Here is an 18,164-nt window from a genome sequence, read left to right on the forward strand (position 1 = left end):
TGAAATAGGTAACTTGTTTTTACAGAAACTGTGAGCTCAGATGGAATCCCCACTCCCCTGCTATTCTTATGATAAAACTGGACGCTTTCAACTTTGCTAAAGATAACTTTTGGAGGAAGAAAGCATTTTGCACCCTAAATTTCCACTGGGACCAACCTGACTGCCTGTCCATCCATCTGATTCCTCACACCCAGACCAGAGTGACCCCAGGCTGTGGGCAGACTTGCAGGGTTTCTGTGGCAGCCTGCAGCCTGACAGATGTGCGGTGGTGCCTGGGAGTTGACAGGGTTTCTGGGCATGCATGGTCCACAAACAGGGTTCAGAAGGCACTTTGTGCTGGAATGGGAGCCCTTTGACTTAAGCACTTTTGGTTCTGAATGTTTTTTTAAAAGGAGTGGCTAACTCCTTGATCCCTGACATTGCTACTATAAAAGAGAAAGAACATCGGGGAATTTTACTCTTGTGCCCTTGAGCTTGTTCTCCAGCAGGCTGCCTTCAGTGTCGCTTCCTGGTTGGTAGTAAATGAAACTGAGACTCCACCTCCCTTCCCCGGCTCTCTGCTTGCCTCACAGTAACCAGCTGCCTGGCTGACATGGGGCATTCAGACCCAGACAGAGGCATGTCCTCTGTTCAGGCCCTGGGGGGCCCCAGTGCCGGGCAGACCTGCGTGCTGATCCTGATCTTCACAGTGCTCCTGCAGTCCCTCTGTGTGGCCGTGACTTACCTGTACTTCACCAACGAACTGAAGCAGGTCAGTACAATGCACAGTCCTGGAGGCTGTCAGCAACGGCCAGGTAGCTGCCTCTCCTGGCCCTCCCAGCTTGTGTCTCCTTGAAGACTTTGCTATGCAAGAAAATGCTCCCTTTCTCTGTCTGTAGACTCAAACTGCAAATGCATGTAATGCCTAGGAACTTCACCAAAGTCCGGGTTCAACGGACTGTGTGAAGCAACTGCACTTGCAGGACCGGCTGCACTAGATTCTTACAGGGGCAGCAAACACAACTCCCAAGGGGGTTTTCTGGTTCTTCCCCAGGGAAGAGAGGCAAAGTCTGGGTCCTCAGTTCAGCCACCTTGGAGTGTTCAATCAGAGTGTTTTCCTGGGCGTTTGTGGATTTATTGTTTTGTTTGTGGTTGTCTTTAAAAAAAAGAAAAAAGAATGCATTTTATAGCATTTGCAACTGCTACCATTCATGAGTGCTTTCTGCTCCAGGCTTTATCAATGCCTTATCCTTCTTGACTCATGAATTCTAGAGAGTGAGGGTAGCTGTGCTGGCACAAGGCCCATGTCTGGTTTTGCTACCAATTGCACATCTGGGGTCGAGTGTGCAGATCCCAGGAAGGTGTTAACATCTTTGTTGAGTGAAGGGCAGCCTTCACCAATGTGGTAGGGGCCACTAATATACAGGCAGAAAGAGCAGAGTCAGGGTGTGATCCACAGGTGATCTTCAGCCACAGAACACTGCTTTTTTGTGTTCCGTGTGCAGCTAATGCCAGTGGAGTCTCAGGCAGACATGGCAGAGAGTTCACTTTCGGGTTCTCCACAGAGAGAAATGCTCTGTATGCACTATATGCTTATCCTCAGACGTCAGTCCTGTTAACCAGCATCGGGACTTTGTTCCCATGGCTTTTTTTTTTTTTTTTTTTTCAAAAATATAGTTGTTTCTGTGCTTCACAGAGAGAAGCCAAACTTTCAGAAGTTATCAAGTAGAATAATATGTGTATGAACTAAAGTCAGAAGCAGGCTGGAATGTCAGGTTTCTTTTCCCCACAAGACCTAAGGGACAGGAGGTACATGGGATCTTTGAGATATGTTTTTGTTCTAGCCCCATGGCATTTCTGTGTTGACAATAAGTGAGAACAAAAAGGCCTGGCATTCTGCCACTGCTTGACACAGCTGTGTTTTGGGTAAAGTCTATGATAAAGAAATTATCAGACTCAACATTTGGCTATTCATGAGAAAATATTTGAAAATAAAATTGTACTCTATGCTCATGGACTGTCTGGGTACAAGCACAAGTATATTAAGCTTTTTGACTATAAGACTTCTAGAAGTATGAATGTGAAAGTACTGAAAATAAGCCAACTCAACTTATTATTCCTTATGTCTGTTTTGCCCAATCAAGTATCATTGAGAGTTACAAGCTGGCAGGATCTTCCCACTCCCAACCCCCTCTCTCTGAGGACACTACAGACCTCCCAAGGAACTGTATTGCCCCAGCTCAGACCAGGCTTTGGAGGTAGAGCTGGGGCTAGCTCTAAGGTCTGCAGGTACCCACATCATGTTCTTCCTTGCACAGCAGTGTCGATAGGGTCAACATAGTTGCATCTTGTGATTTGCGCAACATCAAATGTGACAATTGACTAGGAAAGACAAGGAGAGTCTCAGAAAAATATAATTTGCACAAAAGTCACAGAGTGTTCACTGTCTGTTAAGGAAATGTTAATATTAATTTAGTTATCTGTAGAATATAAATGTAGTTATCTCAGTAGGCTAGACATTTTTCCTTTGCAAATGGATAACAGACTTTGGTTTTATATACAAGTAATTATTAAAATTATGATTATAATCAGATGACTTGGCACATTTAAAAGAGACTACCTATTTCAAAGAAAAAGCATTACTATGACTATAACCACACCTTTAGTTCTAAGTCTACATAGAAGCTTGTAATAATGCAATGTTGGCAAATCTGGAGCCAGCCCAACCTCCCAACCTAACCTTTGTTTACTCACAGCATAAACAGAACGAAGCTGATTTTCCATACATAGTAGCTGCATGAAATTGCACACATTATCAGGTGGTCCAATGTTAAGACTCAGTAACTAATTTTCTACTGAGCTGTGTCATACAATTTTCTATTTTTTAAAAAACAAGATTTAAAGATTTTTTAAAAATGTCTTCAGTACAAATGGAATTTTTTTTAAAGATTTATTTATTTATTTATTTGAAAGGCAGAGTTACAGAGAGAGAGAGGCAGAGGCAGAGAGAGAGGTCTTCCTTCTGCTGGTTCTCTCCCCAGATGGCCACAACAGCTGGAGTTGTGTCGATCCGAAGCCAGGAGCCAAGAGCTTCTTCCTGGTCTGACAAGACCCCAAGTACTTGAACCGTAATCTGCTGCCTCCCAGCATGTGCATTAGCAGGAAGCTAGAATCAGGAGTGGAGCAAGCAGCAGAACCAAGACACTCTGATATGAGATGCAGGTGTCCCAACTGGAGTCTTCACCACTGTGCAAAATGCCCCAACCTGCTCCTGCATTATCTTTTAATTCTACCTTTTTAAGCCCCACTGCACACATACAAAAGAATTCAGTGAGAATTCTAGAAATGGAGGATAATTAACAGATACTAAAAGATTGTTATGTACCAGAAACTTGGGTAAGGATTGCCCTGTTTCATCCTCATGACAAACCACCATGTGTATGATGGCACCAAGAGCAGCCATCATGGAAACTCACTTCTCAGAACCAAGGGTTTCTGGAGCTGCAGACCAGTGCAAAAGCAGCCTCCACTTCCAGAGGTGACCACACTGCCCCAGTCCTCTCCCAGATGTGGTTAGCAAGACGAGAGCCCAACCGGCAGGGTACTGCAGGAAATTCATGGTTTAGGTAAGGAGGATGTGGTGAGGATCAGAGAAGAGAGGCACATCACATTAATAATCACTCACTATTCCCAGAATAACCACAGCACCACCACCCCAAGCACCATGTGTCTAGTCACTAGCCATGGCCAAGGTCAGTGTGAGAAACTACCGTATATGATTATGAAGGAAATATGTGGCAAGGGGGAGGGTGGCTGGAGCTTGATCTCATTGTTTAGAAATCAATATTGGGATATACACGGTGCCGTAGTAAGCTAAGCCTCTGCCTGTGGTGCCAGCATCCCATATGGGTGTTAGTTCATGTCCCAGTTGCTCCTCTTCCAATCCAGCCTTCTGCTATGGCCTGGGAAAGCAGTAGAAGATGGCTCAAGTCCTTGGGCCCCTGCACCCGTGTGGGAGACCTGGAGGAAGCTCCTGGCTTTGGATTGGCATAGCTCTGGCCATTGCAGCCATCTGGGGAGTAAACCAGCAAGTGGAACCAGTGAGGCAGCAGATTATGGCTCAAGTACTCGGGGTCCTGCTATCCACGTGGGAGACCAAGATGGAGTTTCCAGCTTCTGGCTTTGGGCTGGACCAGCTCTGTATGTTGAGGGCATTTGAGGAGTAAACCAGAGGATGCAGATATTTCTGTGTGTGTGTGTGTGTGTGTGTCCCTCTATCTGTAACTCTGCCTCTTAAATAAATAAATCTTGAAAAACAAGCAATCAATATTTATGCATAAAAATATTTAGAAAGACAAACATCAAAGTATTGATAACTGTGATCTCTACATGATAGAATTAGAGGTGTCTTTTTGCCTTTTAATTTTTCTATGTATTATTAGTTTTCTGTGGTGAATGTCACAAAAACATCTATGCCATTCATAAGTCTCTTTTTTAAAAAAAGATTTATTTATTCATTTATTTGAAAGGCAGAGTTATATATAGAGAGGAACAGAGAGAGAGAGAGAGAGAGAGAGAGAGAGATCTTCCATCTGCTTGTTCATGCCCCAAATGACCACAACAGCTTGGGCTAGGTGAGGCTGAGGCCAAGAGCTTGGAACTCCAAGTACATGAGCCATCTTCCGCTGCTTTCCAGGCACATTAGCAGGGAGCTGGATCAGAAGTGGAGCATCTGGGGATAGAACTGGTGTCCACATGGGATGCTGGCTTCAGAGACAGTGGCTTAACCTGCTGCACCACAATGCAGGCTCCTCTTTATATAAGTCTTAAGAGAAGACAGTCACTGTATACGCATAGTCTGATCTTGACCTTGTAGACAAAAGAGATCATTCGAAGTTTAATGAAGAGGAAAGATTTTGAGTGTTTTTGTTTGTTTTGTTTTACTTTTTTAGTGGGTTGGAGCTTTTTTGTCTTTTCCCCCTATGTTTAGAAAAACATTATTTCACTTTTCCATGTTTTCTAGGTTGCCTGTGCATCCTGAATGTATCCAAGCTTCATTAACCTTGAGAAATAATGGAGCCACCTTAGCTTGCTAACCACCCATTTGTGTACAGCCAGGATCTTAATTTTCAAAGTTCCCCTGCCCACCTCCAGAAAATGTTTCTGGAAAGTCCCCAGGAGGTGTTGCAGACATTGGCCAGGCATGGATGTGGGATGGCCCCAGGATGCTAGGGCTCCACCTGTATGTCTCCCAAACCCCACAGGAGCTCACAGATTGCTGCCGGTCACTGTCCCAGCAGCTGTCCACTCTGCTGCCTCCTGAGCCCACGGCACTCTCGCTGTGTTCTCAACTCTTCCATGTTGCCATAGCTTCCAGCTGCTGGGAAGTGAGAGCCTCATTGTGTCTTACACACTTTCGTGACCCAACCTGTTACAGAGGTTGGAGAGCCTGCCTGCTTGGTTTGATCAAACCAATGCCTGCCAGGGCACATTTGTTCTAGAGCAGGAGTCACAAAAAGCTTGCTCTTCCTGGAACCACCCTTTGGACTTGTAACTGCTTCCCACGCTTTCTCCCTTCCTACCTGAACGACCCCACCTCCCTCATATATCTGATTAAGTTCCTTCCTTAGGAAGGTTTTTCAGCTCCCAAGTTGGAGACACAACTGGATGTTTGCAGTAGAACTGCATGAGCAGGCACAAACAAAGAAATATTGTCTCATTCCATTGCCAGTCATACCTGGATTGGCCCTAGCTGTCATGCTTAACTGCATCCCTAGTAGAAGGCTCTTCTCTTATAATTTAAAAGAGGAAAAAAAGAAAGATGTGGAAGGAATGCCTTAACTCAGGTTTGTACATTTGCATTTGAGCAACCCGGATCAAAAGTCTAGGGGGTATGTGTGTCTGAGGACAGAACCATACGACTCTGGCTGGGACCTTTCCTAAAACGTTGCTGTTTTTATTTAAAATGAGATTTTTCTTCTGTAGGAAAGAGTGGATTGTTATGAATTCTCATCCCTCTTTAAGCCTTGCAATATCTTAGGTTCAAATAACAGATAAAAATGGCTATTTTCCTGTTTGTTTTCCAAAATAAGGCACATCAGTAGATTTTTACAAGGGAAGAATGTCTCTTAAATCCCTGTGGTTACAAACACAAAACAAAGTGGGAAAGAAGGAAGCAGAAAAAAAACAAAACAACTTCTGACCTTGTGTGAACTTCCTGTTTGTTTGGTTCCGTTTGGTTTAATAAGTTATCAGCCTGACAACAGAATACTGGGTAGTTTGGAGTGTGTGTGTGTGTGTGTGTGTATGTGTGTGTGTGTCTGTGTGTGTAACAACCAAGGACTTGCTGAGCCAGGTGATGACATTGTTGGCAGTGTGCTGGCTATTGTAAATGTTTATTCTTAATCAGAAGGAGGAAGCAAACTTTCAAATGTGTTTAAAATCTGTACTTAGCTAGCATGCACATTTAAGAAGGCACTGTCAGGTTTCTGGGGGTAACATGGGATAGATCCTGCCATCCAAAATGCAAGAAATCACCTATAACTAGAGTCTACCCAACCAGCCAAAGAAGCAGAGCATTACCCATGCGCTGTAGGGTTGGGTTAGCTTTTATTTAGGATCCGGGAATTTAAGCTGAGTGTGTTGCTTGCCTGATGGGTTTCCAGATTTAGAATGAGATCCATACCATGTCAGTGCTGAAGGGACCTCAGACATCATTACACGGAATTGGCTCAAAACTGTAATGAAGAGCGCCCACAGACGAGGGCAAGGAGCTTGGGAAGCCACTCACAGCCGGTTAGTGAGGGAGCAGGCAAGGGCACCACGACCCAGCATGCCTGACTCATACCATATCCACCTGCGTAGTCAAAGCACAAAGGACAGCAACTTGCTTTTATTTCAGGCATGAACTTATTCAAGATGCCAAACCTCCTCTGAAGCTTCCATCAGTTTCTGCCGTTTTCACTGCCAGATGAACAAAAATAAACGGCCGTGTGCATTATTTTTCCGTCCCAACCCAGATGCAGGACAAGTACTCCAAAAGTGGCATCGCTTGTCTCTTAAAGGAGGATGACAGTTCCTGGGACTCCATCGACGAAGAGAACATGAACAGCCCCTGCTGGCAGGCCAAGTGGCAGCTGCGGCAGTTCATTCGAAAGGTGAGTGACCTGCAGCAGCAGGCTTGGAAGGCTCCAGAAGAAGGACTCTTAGAGATCATCAAATCTAGATTCACTTTGAAAATGGGAAAATCAAGGCCCAGAGCGTTTGATTCCTCCCAGATTCACAGAACTAGGAAAAAGTGGCCCTGCACTAAGCAGAAAGCCCAGGCTGACTCGTGGCCTAGCCTCTGTCCGGACAGCCTCCTAACCTGGTCTCAGCTGTGGATCTTACATTTTGGAAACTGTGGCAGAGACAGGGCCAAGCGTTCAAGGTCCCACGATCCTAAACAACGTGTGGATGACTTTCGTTTTCATCCAGAAGACAAGAGGCCAAATGATGTTTTGTATTCTGGCCACATGGGTTATATCTGCAGTTACATTTATATTTATTTCTGTATGCATAGAAACATGAAGAGGAAAGGAAGATGGAAGAAAGAGAGACTTGGAGAAATCGAAGATGATGGTATCTCACATAACGTCAGTAAATGACAAATTGCAAAAATAAATCTGCTGATGGAAGCTGCTTAAACAGGATTCCTAGCAGAAACATTCTATTAACTGACAGTTTAGTTTACTAAATGCAATTGATTCTACTTTCAACAATGTGACATAACTCTTTATAAGACGGCATTTAATAATATTTGCCTCTGCCTTCCTGAAAAGATCAGGAGAGATAAAAAAAAAAAAAAAAAAAAAGCACACTGTAACCCTGAAGCACTGAACATGCTACCATTGTTTTAAGAATCCTGGGGGAGTTCCAGAGGGGTGGAGAAGGATGTATTTTCGACATGTATGTAAACTCATGGTTTGGGTGCTCAGAATTCCTTTTGTCCATAGAAACTGTTAATGTTGGTGGTTAGGGCTCCAGTTTAGAACTCTAAGCAGGCCTGAAAATAGAGCCCAGGCATCCCCTTTGATGCTGACTTTCTGGGAGATGGAATTGAACTTCCACCTGGGAGTCCTAGAAGCACCCCTGCAACTGTACTGAGTTGGCTGGTCACAGGGGTGAGGACCAGGCAGAGCCTGGGCTGGAGAAGCTCACAAGGACCCTGAGAAGTGAAACTCCAATGTTGCTGGCATCAGAGGCTTGCAGCCCAGTAGGAGAGAGAAACTCGGAATTAGGTAGAAATCTGGAGACTGGGATGGGGCTGGATGCTGGGGCTGTGAGTGGGGAGGGAAGGGTGCAGGGGTGACTTGGGCACATCACTTTCCTACTTTGCTCCCTCACTCTACACAGAAGCTGGGGGAGAGCACCAAGGGCAGGCTCAGAGTGGGGAAAAAAATTCCCCATTTCTTTCAGGCACCTTCACTGAACAGACCATTGCCAATAAACATCTTATGCCCATTTCCTACATTATCTCATTGAATTCTCACAATAGCTCAGTGATGAAGAATCATTATTCTTATCTGTTTTTTTTTTTTTTTAGTAGACATGGAAATTGAAGTTCAGTTCAGTTAAACAGAGCTGGTGCTTGTAACCCATATATATATATATATATATATTTGACAGGTAGAGTTATAGACAGTGAGAGAGAGAGAGAGACAAAGAGAAAGTCTTCCTTCCGTTGGTGCACTTCTCAAATGGCTGCAATGGCCGGAGCTATGCAGACCCGAAGCCAGGAGCCAGGTGCTTCTTCCCAATCTCCCATGCGGGTGCAGGGCCCAAGCACTTGGGCCACCCTCCACTGCACTCCCAGGCCACGGCAGAGAGCTGGACTGGAAGAGGAGATGGACTAGAACCGGTGCCCATATGGGATACCGGTGCCCATATGGGATGCCGGTGCCGGAGGCGGAGGATTAACCAAGTGAGCCACGGGCCGGCATAACCCATATATTTGAATCTAGGCCATCTGACCATGTTCGCAGCCATTCTTTCATTCTGCCCCCATGTGGTAGGAATGACCTTTCTCTCCCCTTCCTGTAGAGAAAGGCACAGCAAAAGAGACAGAAAAATGAGAAAGGGAAATGAGGAAGACAGAAATGTGTGTGTGAGAGAGACAGAAACAGGGAGAAAGACACATACACACACACACACACACACACACACGGGGTTGCAGGGAGAGAAGGCTGAGGTCTCCTTTCCTCCCCTTCCCATCCGCCAGGGCCCATGGGACTGAGCCGAGTCAGAGTCTCCATTTCTGGGGCCAGCCTTGAGGCCTGGGGAGAGCAGGGAGCTTCTGATCTGGGGAGGAGGCGCAGAGGAGGCGGGTTTCTGGCACTCACAAAGTTAACAGCAGTGATGGGGAAGGCGGGAGGGTGGGGAGTGAGAGTCAAAGCCCTCGGGAGTGGCAGAGCAGAATGGAAGGGTTCAGAAGCCGTAGGTGAGCCAAGCCGGGGTCAGCCTGGTAAGAGAAGGGCTCGGTTTTCCCCGTTGGTTAGTACAAGGAGGGGTTTGAGGGGGGTATTTAGCAAAACTACAGACCTTGGTGAAAGATCCTGATGCTGAGGAAGCCTCAGCTACATTCTGAGTCGTGAGAGCATTACGGGGTGTTGCCCGGGCACGTGTGGGTGAGCTGCCAGCATTGGCAGAGGGAGAAACCAGCCCTTCCATCTTCGCGTGTAGGTCTGTCTGTTTCAAGCCCCTGGGCTCTGTCCACAGCACCCACACAGACACACACTCAGACACACTCTGCCCACAGAGGGGATGCACCTGTCAGTCACACAGACACCCTGGAGCACCAGGCTATTCCCTGGGCAGATGGCTCCTTCCCCCTGCTGCTCCAGGTGTAGCTTTTCAAGGACTTCATCCAGAAACGTAAATTTCCCCAGCAGAAGACCAGCCTTTCATCATTAGGTGGAGACCTTGTCCCAACATCCCCTCAGCGCCTGTGCTTGAACAGCTTAGAGCTTTCTAGATCCTTATGTTACATAGAAATTTCCTATTTGGCATCAGCAAGAAGGACCATAGGCATTCTTAGTTTCAACTTTTAGGGAAATTAACAAGCCTTATTAATACTATTTGCAGATGCTTTTGAGAACCTATGAGGAAACCATTCCTACGGTTGAAGGTAGTATGTTTTGTTGTTGTTATTTTAATTTTCTACTCTCAACTTCTTGGCAAGTGAATAGCTCTCTGTCTTTGCCCTGATGCCGATCACACACCCCCACCTCTGACCTGCTCCTCCATCTCAAGCTGCTGTCCATTTCCTTCCCTCTTTGCTGTGGCAGCCGGAAAGTTCAGAACGAAATCCGCCCCACTGGGGTCACAACTTTATTTCAGCTTCATTTTTTTCTTCCCATGAGAATTTTTTCATTTCAACTTCTTCACTTCTTTATTTTTACCTTCTATTGCGCTACAACTAAGCCATCTTAAATCCTTTCTCAAGCACTTCAGCAAATAAAAGATTCCAGGACCTCTGAAGTTGGCTACTGACCACCACCAGGCTCTAGGCCTTTTTTTCACAAAAGAGTCCCTCATTCCACCACTGTCACCCCTGCCCCGCCCCCACATCTCCCAGCTATCTTTCCCCCACCCACAATCCTCACCCTGCGGTCTCCACCCACGGCCAGCTTCCTGTTCATGGTCAGCCGCCTTCTCCTGACGCACAGCCAGTGTTGGTACTGATGCCCAGGCTAGTTTCTTTAGTCCTCCATCTGGCTGCTTTCATTTCTGTCCCCTCCTGCCCTTCACAGCTCCTTGAATAGCTCTTCCCAGAGGCCTTTCCTGGCCATTTTTCTGCTATGTTATTTCTATGCATATACCTTGTTCATATATATATATACACATACACACACACACGTATATACATACATATATGTAATCCATGTGCTGCCTTCTTATCTATCAGATTAAAGAAATGATGTCTGTTTATCTCATCTCTATACACCTAGCTCCTAACTCTACCCCTCAGGACTAGTGGGTTCTGTTTTTCCTCCCCTAGGCCTTTACCTCTCAGTATGTGTGTGCGTGGTGGTGGTGGTGTTGATATGAACTTCATATAATGGACAATCAGCATGTGCAACAACCCGATTGGATGTAATTACCATGCTCACAACACTGTGCTACCATATCCTCTCTACCCAGAAGCTTCCGAATACACATTCTTTCAATGAATAAACAAATAAATAAAATTACTGGATTAAATTCTTCATCTTTGACACCTTATATCCCTGTTTTCCTGTACTAAGACCTGGAAGGCTGAATACATATTGCGGAGAGTCCTAGTGCTGGGGCATAGCCTGGCAGACAAGAAACTGCTTTTTAATATATGTGCTGTTCATGATGTCTTCCTACTTCTCAGCCACCCTTTTGTGATAAACTTCGTCATCACTTAACAGCCCCGATTTCCCTTTGCTAAATCTGCTTTATTAAACACAAAGGGCAAGACTGGGGCCTGGAGTCTAATCTTTCTGATCATTCTCCCAAAGGTCAAAGCAGTGGCAGGATGTTAAACACTCCTCTTGTTCCAATGAGGCACACCAGATCATGATTTATAGTAGGTAAATGTACAATTGCCAGTGTTGAAAGAATAATATTTTTTTTTACTCATCTCTGTAAGGTTTAAAAACCACTCACTAGCCTGTGTATCAAGTGGTATCCATGATACCCAAATATATGTATCCACACATTTTGTTTTGGGAAGTGTTTGCTGTATCCAGTAGGAAATTTCCTCTCCCTAAAATTGCTTTCCCATATCCTTGGCATGTCCTCAAGTGCAAGATATTTATAACTGGACTCAGCTATTGAATAATTAAAGACAAATGTAAAGGCTAGGGGCAGTCAGGGCATGATGAATTATTTATCCAGTGGAGGGTAAAGGTCAAGGGACAAGTCAAGGTTCTGTGACTAATATGTTATTAGCTATGCATCTCCACATCACATTTGGTCTTCAGTAAATAAATACCCATTCACCCTGAATGCTAACATCTAATACCAGATAGGTGGAAGAGATTCTCATTTCCCATTCATTCCTCTCCTGTGGAATTTTATCACCTCCTCTCATCCTCTCTGCTACCAGGCTACAGTAGGGCCTCCTGTTCTGAGGTCTAATCAATTTTAATAGACTGGTAACTTGCCTACTGGCCTCCAACCTTCTCATCTTCTATCAGATCTTACTTGTACATAGGTTGGCTTAAAGCACAACACATATCTCTTCATCTCCAATAACAAAAGCTCTGAGTCTCCTGTGCCATATAAAGTCCCAATCTCTTAGCCTAACACTCAGATTTTCTATAGTTTGGTTCTCATCTAAGCTGGCAACCAAATTCCTCTGAGCTCCTGTCTCAGGAATGCTTTCTGCATCCTTCCTGGGAACTCTGTGTTAGCACTTTGAAAATGACTTTTCCCCATCCCTACAGGCTCCCACCCTGCCCATCCTCATGTTGTTCAGATATTTGTCCTTGTACTTCAAAGAGTTTCTTGTGTTTGTTTGTAGTTCTTCTTCTCCCTAGAAGGGTGCCTAGAACAGGTGCGGTGGGCACTTTGATTGGTTGAAGCAAGTGAATAGAAAGGGTCTCAGCACCAACTCCTTCTCAAACTTTTCACTGACCCCAGCTCTCAAAAAAATAGGAATATTTCTCCTCTCTGACCACTTATTACTCATTTCTATGTCTCATAGTAAATTTTTAACCTCTAGTTCATATTTTCCCTAAAAGACTGTAAGTTCCTTGAGCACTCAGTTAATGCAATCAATGATTAATCTTTGTATCCCTGTATAGCATGGAGTAGTGCCTTTCTCTGGTAATATTTGTTTGATGCAAAAAAATCTAATTTACCTTAACAACCAATGAAAGCACACTTGGAAAATCTGAACTGATATTTAAAGAGGGTATTTTGTTGAATTTGTATTTTTTAGGTTGCTTTGAAGTACCTTAGATGGTGGTCAATAAATATTTTTTCTATTACAGTCTAGTGAATTAGCAATTTTATATGTTCCTGTATGGAATATTGTGACCAGCATGCCACTTCCTGTCCCTTTTTCCACTTGAGAGGAAGGGGTACAGGATGACTGTTGGATACCAGTTTGTAACATCAATGGACAATTACTATCATTGCTATGCCTGTAGAATCAGTAGCAGTTAGCAAAGTGAAAAAGATGATTGAAATGACAAAAATCGGCACCACTCTAATTGTTTGTATACATAAATCAAAGTGAAAATTTGCCAATACCTGGTTATTTATGTGCTCTAAACCACACAGCATGATCATTACAAGGCCATAGTTATTGTTTCTTGTCAAGGGGCCAGGCTCTTCACTTTGTTGTATTCCATTTGAAGTATTTTTCAGAGTAAACATAAATTGAAGTAAACAGGTCATCAGACCTAAACATAGGCTGTGTTTATGAAATCCCATGAAATCAACTTTGAAGCCTGGGTGCTCATAGTGCCTGATGGCCAATGGCTGTGAACAGCAATGTATTTTTTGTGTGCTGATGATTTTCTACCATTTCTGTTTTAGAAAAGCCACAAACTATTCCTTCCCTAGTAAGAGAAAAAGAAAGAGAAAGAGGGCCTCAGAGAGTAGCAGCTCACCTAACTGGGAACAGCTGGAGAAGCTTTATCTCAGTCCCTGCTCCAGGTAAGAGCAACAACACCTGACTTAAATGAAGGCAATGGGAGAATTGCTCCAAATAAGTTATCTCTTTAACGTCTACATGCAACATTTGTATGCCATCAGAGCGACCTAAAAATGCTCAGTAGTAATCAAGTCTCAGATTGACTTCTTTCAAAAGTTAGATTACAGAGCAAACAATGTAAGCAAGTGAAGCTTATGTTTCTTTATTGGCAAAGTACAGAAAATCCTTCACTCATAAAATAGTGAAGATTAACTGTAACACAAACATCTAGTCTTCTGTAAAGCTCCAATAGTTGCCTTTATTATAATGAAGTTTTGTCTCAAATTAGAGACATTTCAGACATCAGTTAACAGATGAAAAGGTTATTTGGGGGGTTTTGTTTCTGTGTCTGTTTTGTTCTTTGCTGAGCAATTTCCTTCCTGGTATTCATGAATTCCTATTTTATAAGATTAACATGCCTTGTCTACAATTGAGCTAGTCATTACAATGCTATTCTTTTTTTTTTTTTTTTTTTTTTTTTTGCTAATAATTAACAAATCTGAGAGTGTTTTAAGCACTTAAAAAGCTACATTTTGGCCGGCGCCATGGCTCACTAGACTAATCCTTCACCTGTGGCGCCGGCACACCAGGTTCTAGTCCTGGTCGGGGCACCAGATTCTGCCCCAGTTGCCCCTCTTCCAGGCCAGCTCTCTGCTGTGGCCAGGGAGTGCAGTGGAGGATGGCCCAAGAGCTTGGGACCCTGCACCCACGTGGGAGAACAGGAGAAGCACCTGGCTCCTGCCTTCGGATCAGCACGATGCGCCAGCCACGGTGGCCATTGGAGGGTGAACCAACGGCAAAGGAAGACCTTTCTCTCTGTCTCTCTCTCTCTCACTGTCCACTCTGTCAAAAAAAAAAAAATCTACATTTTGCACCAGTCATGGAGATAAACCCCAAAATTAAACACCATACTTGTAATTTTTAAAAGATTTATTGTATGTTTATTGAAAGGCAAAGTTACAGAGAGAGAGAGAGATCTTCCATCCACTGGTTCACTCCCTAGATGTCCACAACAATCAACAGTTGTGCCAGGCCAAAGCCAGGAACTCGGAATCTCTTCTGGGTCTCCTGCATGGATGCAGGGCCCCAAGCCAGGTTCCACTGCTTGCTTTCCCTGTCCATTATCAGGGATCCAGAATAGAAATGGAGCAGCTGGATCTCAAACCCTCACCCATATGGGATGCCAGTACCACAGGCAGCAGCTTTACTAGCCATGCCACAATGCTAGACCCATAATTGTATTTTTGGAGGGCCCCTTGCGTTCAAAATCTCAGACAGTTAAAGACTCAAGGATCAGTAGAGCTTTAAATTTGGCTTCCTTTGCCAGACTTTACGTCTTTCTTATTTTGGACTACAGATGCCTTCTGCTTGGATAGTGCCTTTGACTCTGGAGAGCTGAGAAAAACCAAGCATGAACTCAAACAGTCCCACAAGAGTAACAAGCAGTCCTGAGCTCTAGGCTTAGGAAATAGATGACATTTCTTTTGATTTCTTTCTACATTGTGAATTTGAGTTTACTCGCTCAAGAAGGGAACAAGGGGTTCAGGTTCTAAGTTCCACCTGAGAGTAAAAATTGCCATCAGAATGGGCTGTCCCTGGTGCCACTATTCAGAGCTGAGTGTGACAGGTGTGGTATAAGGATCAGGAGAGATAATAGACAGGCAGGGATCTCCCAACAAGTCACATTAATATAGCAGCATCCTGATTTGTGTGTAGAATTTGTAATCCATGTAAGATTGAAGGAACAAGAAGTGCAGTATTAGATTGAAATCCTTTGCACTCTCCACAAAAATATGGGCTGGCTGCACCTGCCGAGACACTCATTGCTTTGCCATAACTCCCATTTGTTAACTCTCTCTAATCTTCATTCAGGCTCCCAGAGTGGAAAGAATTTGGGCCAGAAAATAAGCTCCTGGGAATCATCAAGGAAAGGACATTCATTCCTGAACAATTTGCACCTGAGGAATGGAGAGCTGGTTATCCATCAAACAGGACTTTATTACATCTACTCCCAAACATACTTTCGATTTCAGGAACTTGAAGAAATTTCAGGAACAATTTCAAGAGAAGAGATCAAAAAGAGGAACAAACAAATGGTACAATATATTTACAAATGGACAAGCTACCCTGACCCTATACTTCTGATGAAAAGTGCTAGAAATAGTTGTTGGTCTAAGGATTCGGAATATGGACTCTATTCCATCTATCAAGGAGGAATATTTGAGCTTAAGGAAAATGACCGAATTTTCGTCTCTGTAACGAATGAGCAGTTGATTGACATGAACCAAGAATCCAGTTTTTTTGGGGCCTTTTTGATTGGCTAAATGATCTGCAAAGGAAAAAAAAGCAATCTGCTCAAAGTGACCATTTGTTCTTCAGGATAATATACTATGAAAATATCTGCAATAAGTCTAACAAAGAATGGCAACCAGAACAGAACAGCCTCAATCAAAAACTCTAACACACACTGTTCAGCATCTCTGAAAGGACTTATTCTAGGATCCTCCCAAGGCTCTATCTAATATGAGTTTGCTAGCAGAAATTTAGAGGTTCTTAGCTTCCAAGCAGTTACACCGCAGTTAAAGCTATGTCACCATCTTCTCCTTGCGAAGGTTGCATAAGAAAGAGCAGCAATCCATCTGTTCAGTAGGGATACCACAGTGGTAGCTGCCAGATAGTGTTGACGACATCCCCAAGTTGGGAGAGAAAGGGGCTCCACTGCAGGTTCCTAGTCTTGGGAGGCAATGCTCCATCACGATGTGCAGTGTGCAAAGAGAGTCTGTGTTGTGCAAGACCTTGCAGGATTATAACACACACCTGGATTTGATGGAAATAAGACAATTCCACTCAAAGTACAATAGTTTTATAAAAAAAAATTTGTAAAATTAAAAAAATCATCCAGAGTGAACAGGGTACCGGTAGGAACTATTCCTGAATGACTTGTGCATTTTCACTACTGAAAGTCAGGCTCAACTAAAGCACTGAACGTATTTTCCATAAAGGACTTTGTAGCAAGTGGTTACGTGATCAAAAACAAGGGAATTTGGTTTCATGTGAGCAGAAGAGATGGGAAAGTGGAAATGACAAGCACAAACAAATTGGCAAAAAGGAGCCAAATAAAGTCACTCCCCTTGCCCCCTGCCCAATGTCGATATGTGATATAGATCTGCCTAAGTTTGCATCACTTATTTTGACCTGCAAAAAGAACATTAATTACTGTTGAATTCCAAAATCATCACACAAAACATTTCACCATTTAATCCATCCACTTGGGGGAAAACTAATTGGGTTATTTCTAACCACAGCATAATTGACACTCTTTGGTGGTATGTCCAAACCTTCATTTAAATGGAATACGATCAGCAAGATCTTCAAAAATGCTCATTTGAATTTAAATATACAATGTACTAGAAACACCTGACACTTGTGAACACTCTACCTTTATTTTTCCCTAGTACCAATCAAGTTCTTACATCCTAACAAATCAAAGTATTTGTGGCCCTCCTTTTGAAACCTTCTTGCTAGAATGTAAGCATTGAGATTTCAGGGAACATTTAGTCTCATTTACAATTGTACCCCAGTACCTAGAATATTACCTGAACACAACACCCACACAAAACACACTTGAGAAAAAATGAATGGCTGGATGAATACATAACCATAAGGAAAAGATAGGGAGGTATTCCGTGACCCCTTACACCAAAAGAACATTGGAAAACGCTAGAAGTTTCCGGGGGGGGGGGATCTTTTTATTAAAGATTTAAAACTCAGGAAAAAAGACTAAGAGTTTTGATAACGTAGCATTTGGGGATGGAAAAGAGAATTAATTTTTGCTTTATATTTTTATACTAGGTTGTACAATGTTTTTCAATAAAATGTCATAATGTTAAAGTATGTGATTTTTGTTTTTATGTGCTCAGTTTTGTATTATGGTGCCAAGATTAGTAGAAAGGGAGGAATGATTTCTAATCTATTTTTGGTGTTATCTTTTATCTGACACATCTTAGACAAGATGTGAATTGCTCACTTTTTACTTAATATGCTCTAATGTATCAATCCTTTTCTTTATGGCTACTGTTTTTGTGATAGGTTGAATTATTGAAGTCCTATTCCCTAGTACTTTAGGATATAACCTTCTTTGGAAATAGGGTTGTGGCAAATATAGTTGGGATGAGATAAAAATGGAATAGGTCAGTCCTTAATACAAAATGATTACTGTCCTTGTAAGAAGAGGGAAATTTGGAGGCAGAAGCACAGGAAGGAAACCGGTAACAACAGACCCAGAAATTAGTGTGATACAAGTTCTAGCCAAGGTCCGCAAGCATCCAAGGCCATTACCAGAAGCTGGGAGGAGACAAGGAGGAGCCAGAGCCTCAGGGGAAGCAGGGCCAAGCTAGCACTTTGATTTCAGGCTCCGGCCTCCAGAACTGAAACGAAGCACATTTCTGTTTTTGAAAGCTACCCAGTTTATAAT

The 18,164-nt window shown here is 43.4% G+C and overlaps 1 protein-coding gene across 2 annotated transcripts; it reads left to right on the plus strand.

Moving 5' to 3' along the window:
- Positions 1–456: 456 nt before the first annotated feature.
- TNFSF10 (TNF superfamily member 10) lies at positions 457–17,581 on the plus strand. Of its 2 annotated transcripts, none has more exons than XM_002716426.6 (5): positions 457–751; positions 6,999–7,136; positions 10,102–10,144; positions 13,534–13,653; positions 15,563–17,581. In XM_002716426.6, exons 1-5 carry the CDS (start codon positions 593–595, stop codon positions 16,012–16,014), a joined length of 912 nt encoding a protein of 303 aa, XP_002716472.2. In that variant the 5' UTR covers positions 457–592; the 3' UTR covers positions 16,015–17,581.
- The last annotated feature ends 583 nt before the right edge of the window (positions 17,582–18,164 follow it).

This window comes from Oryctolagus cuniculus, chromosome 4 (genome assembly GCF_051225735.1).
Source record: "Oryctolagus cuniculus isolate XC-2025 breed Fujian yellow rabbit chromosome 4, ASM5122573v1, whole genome shotgun sequence".
Lineage (NCBI taxonomy): Eukaryota > Metazoa > Chordata > Mammalia > Lagomorpha > Leporidae > Oryctolagus > Oryctolagus cuniculus.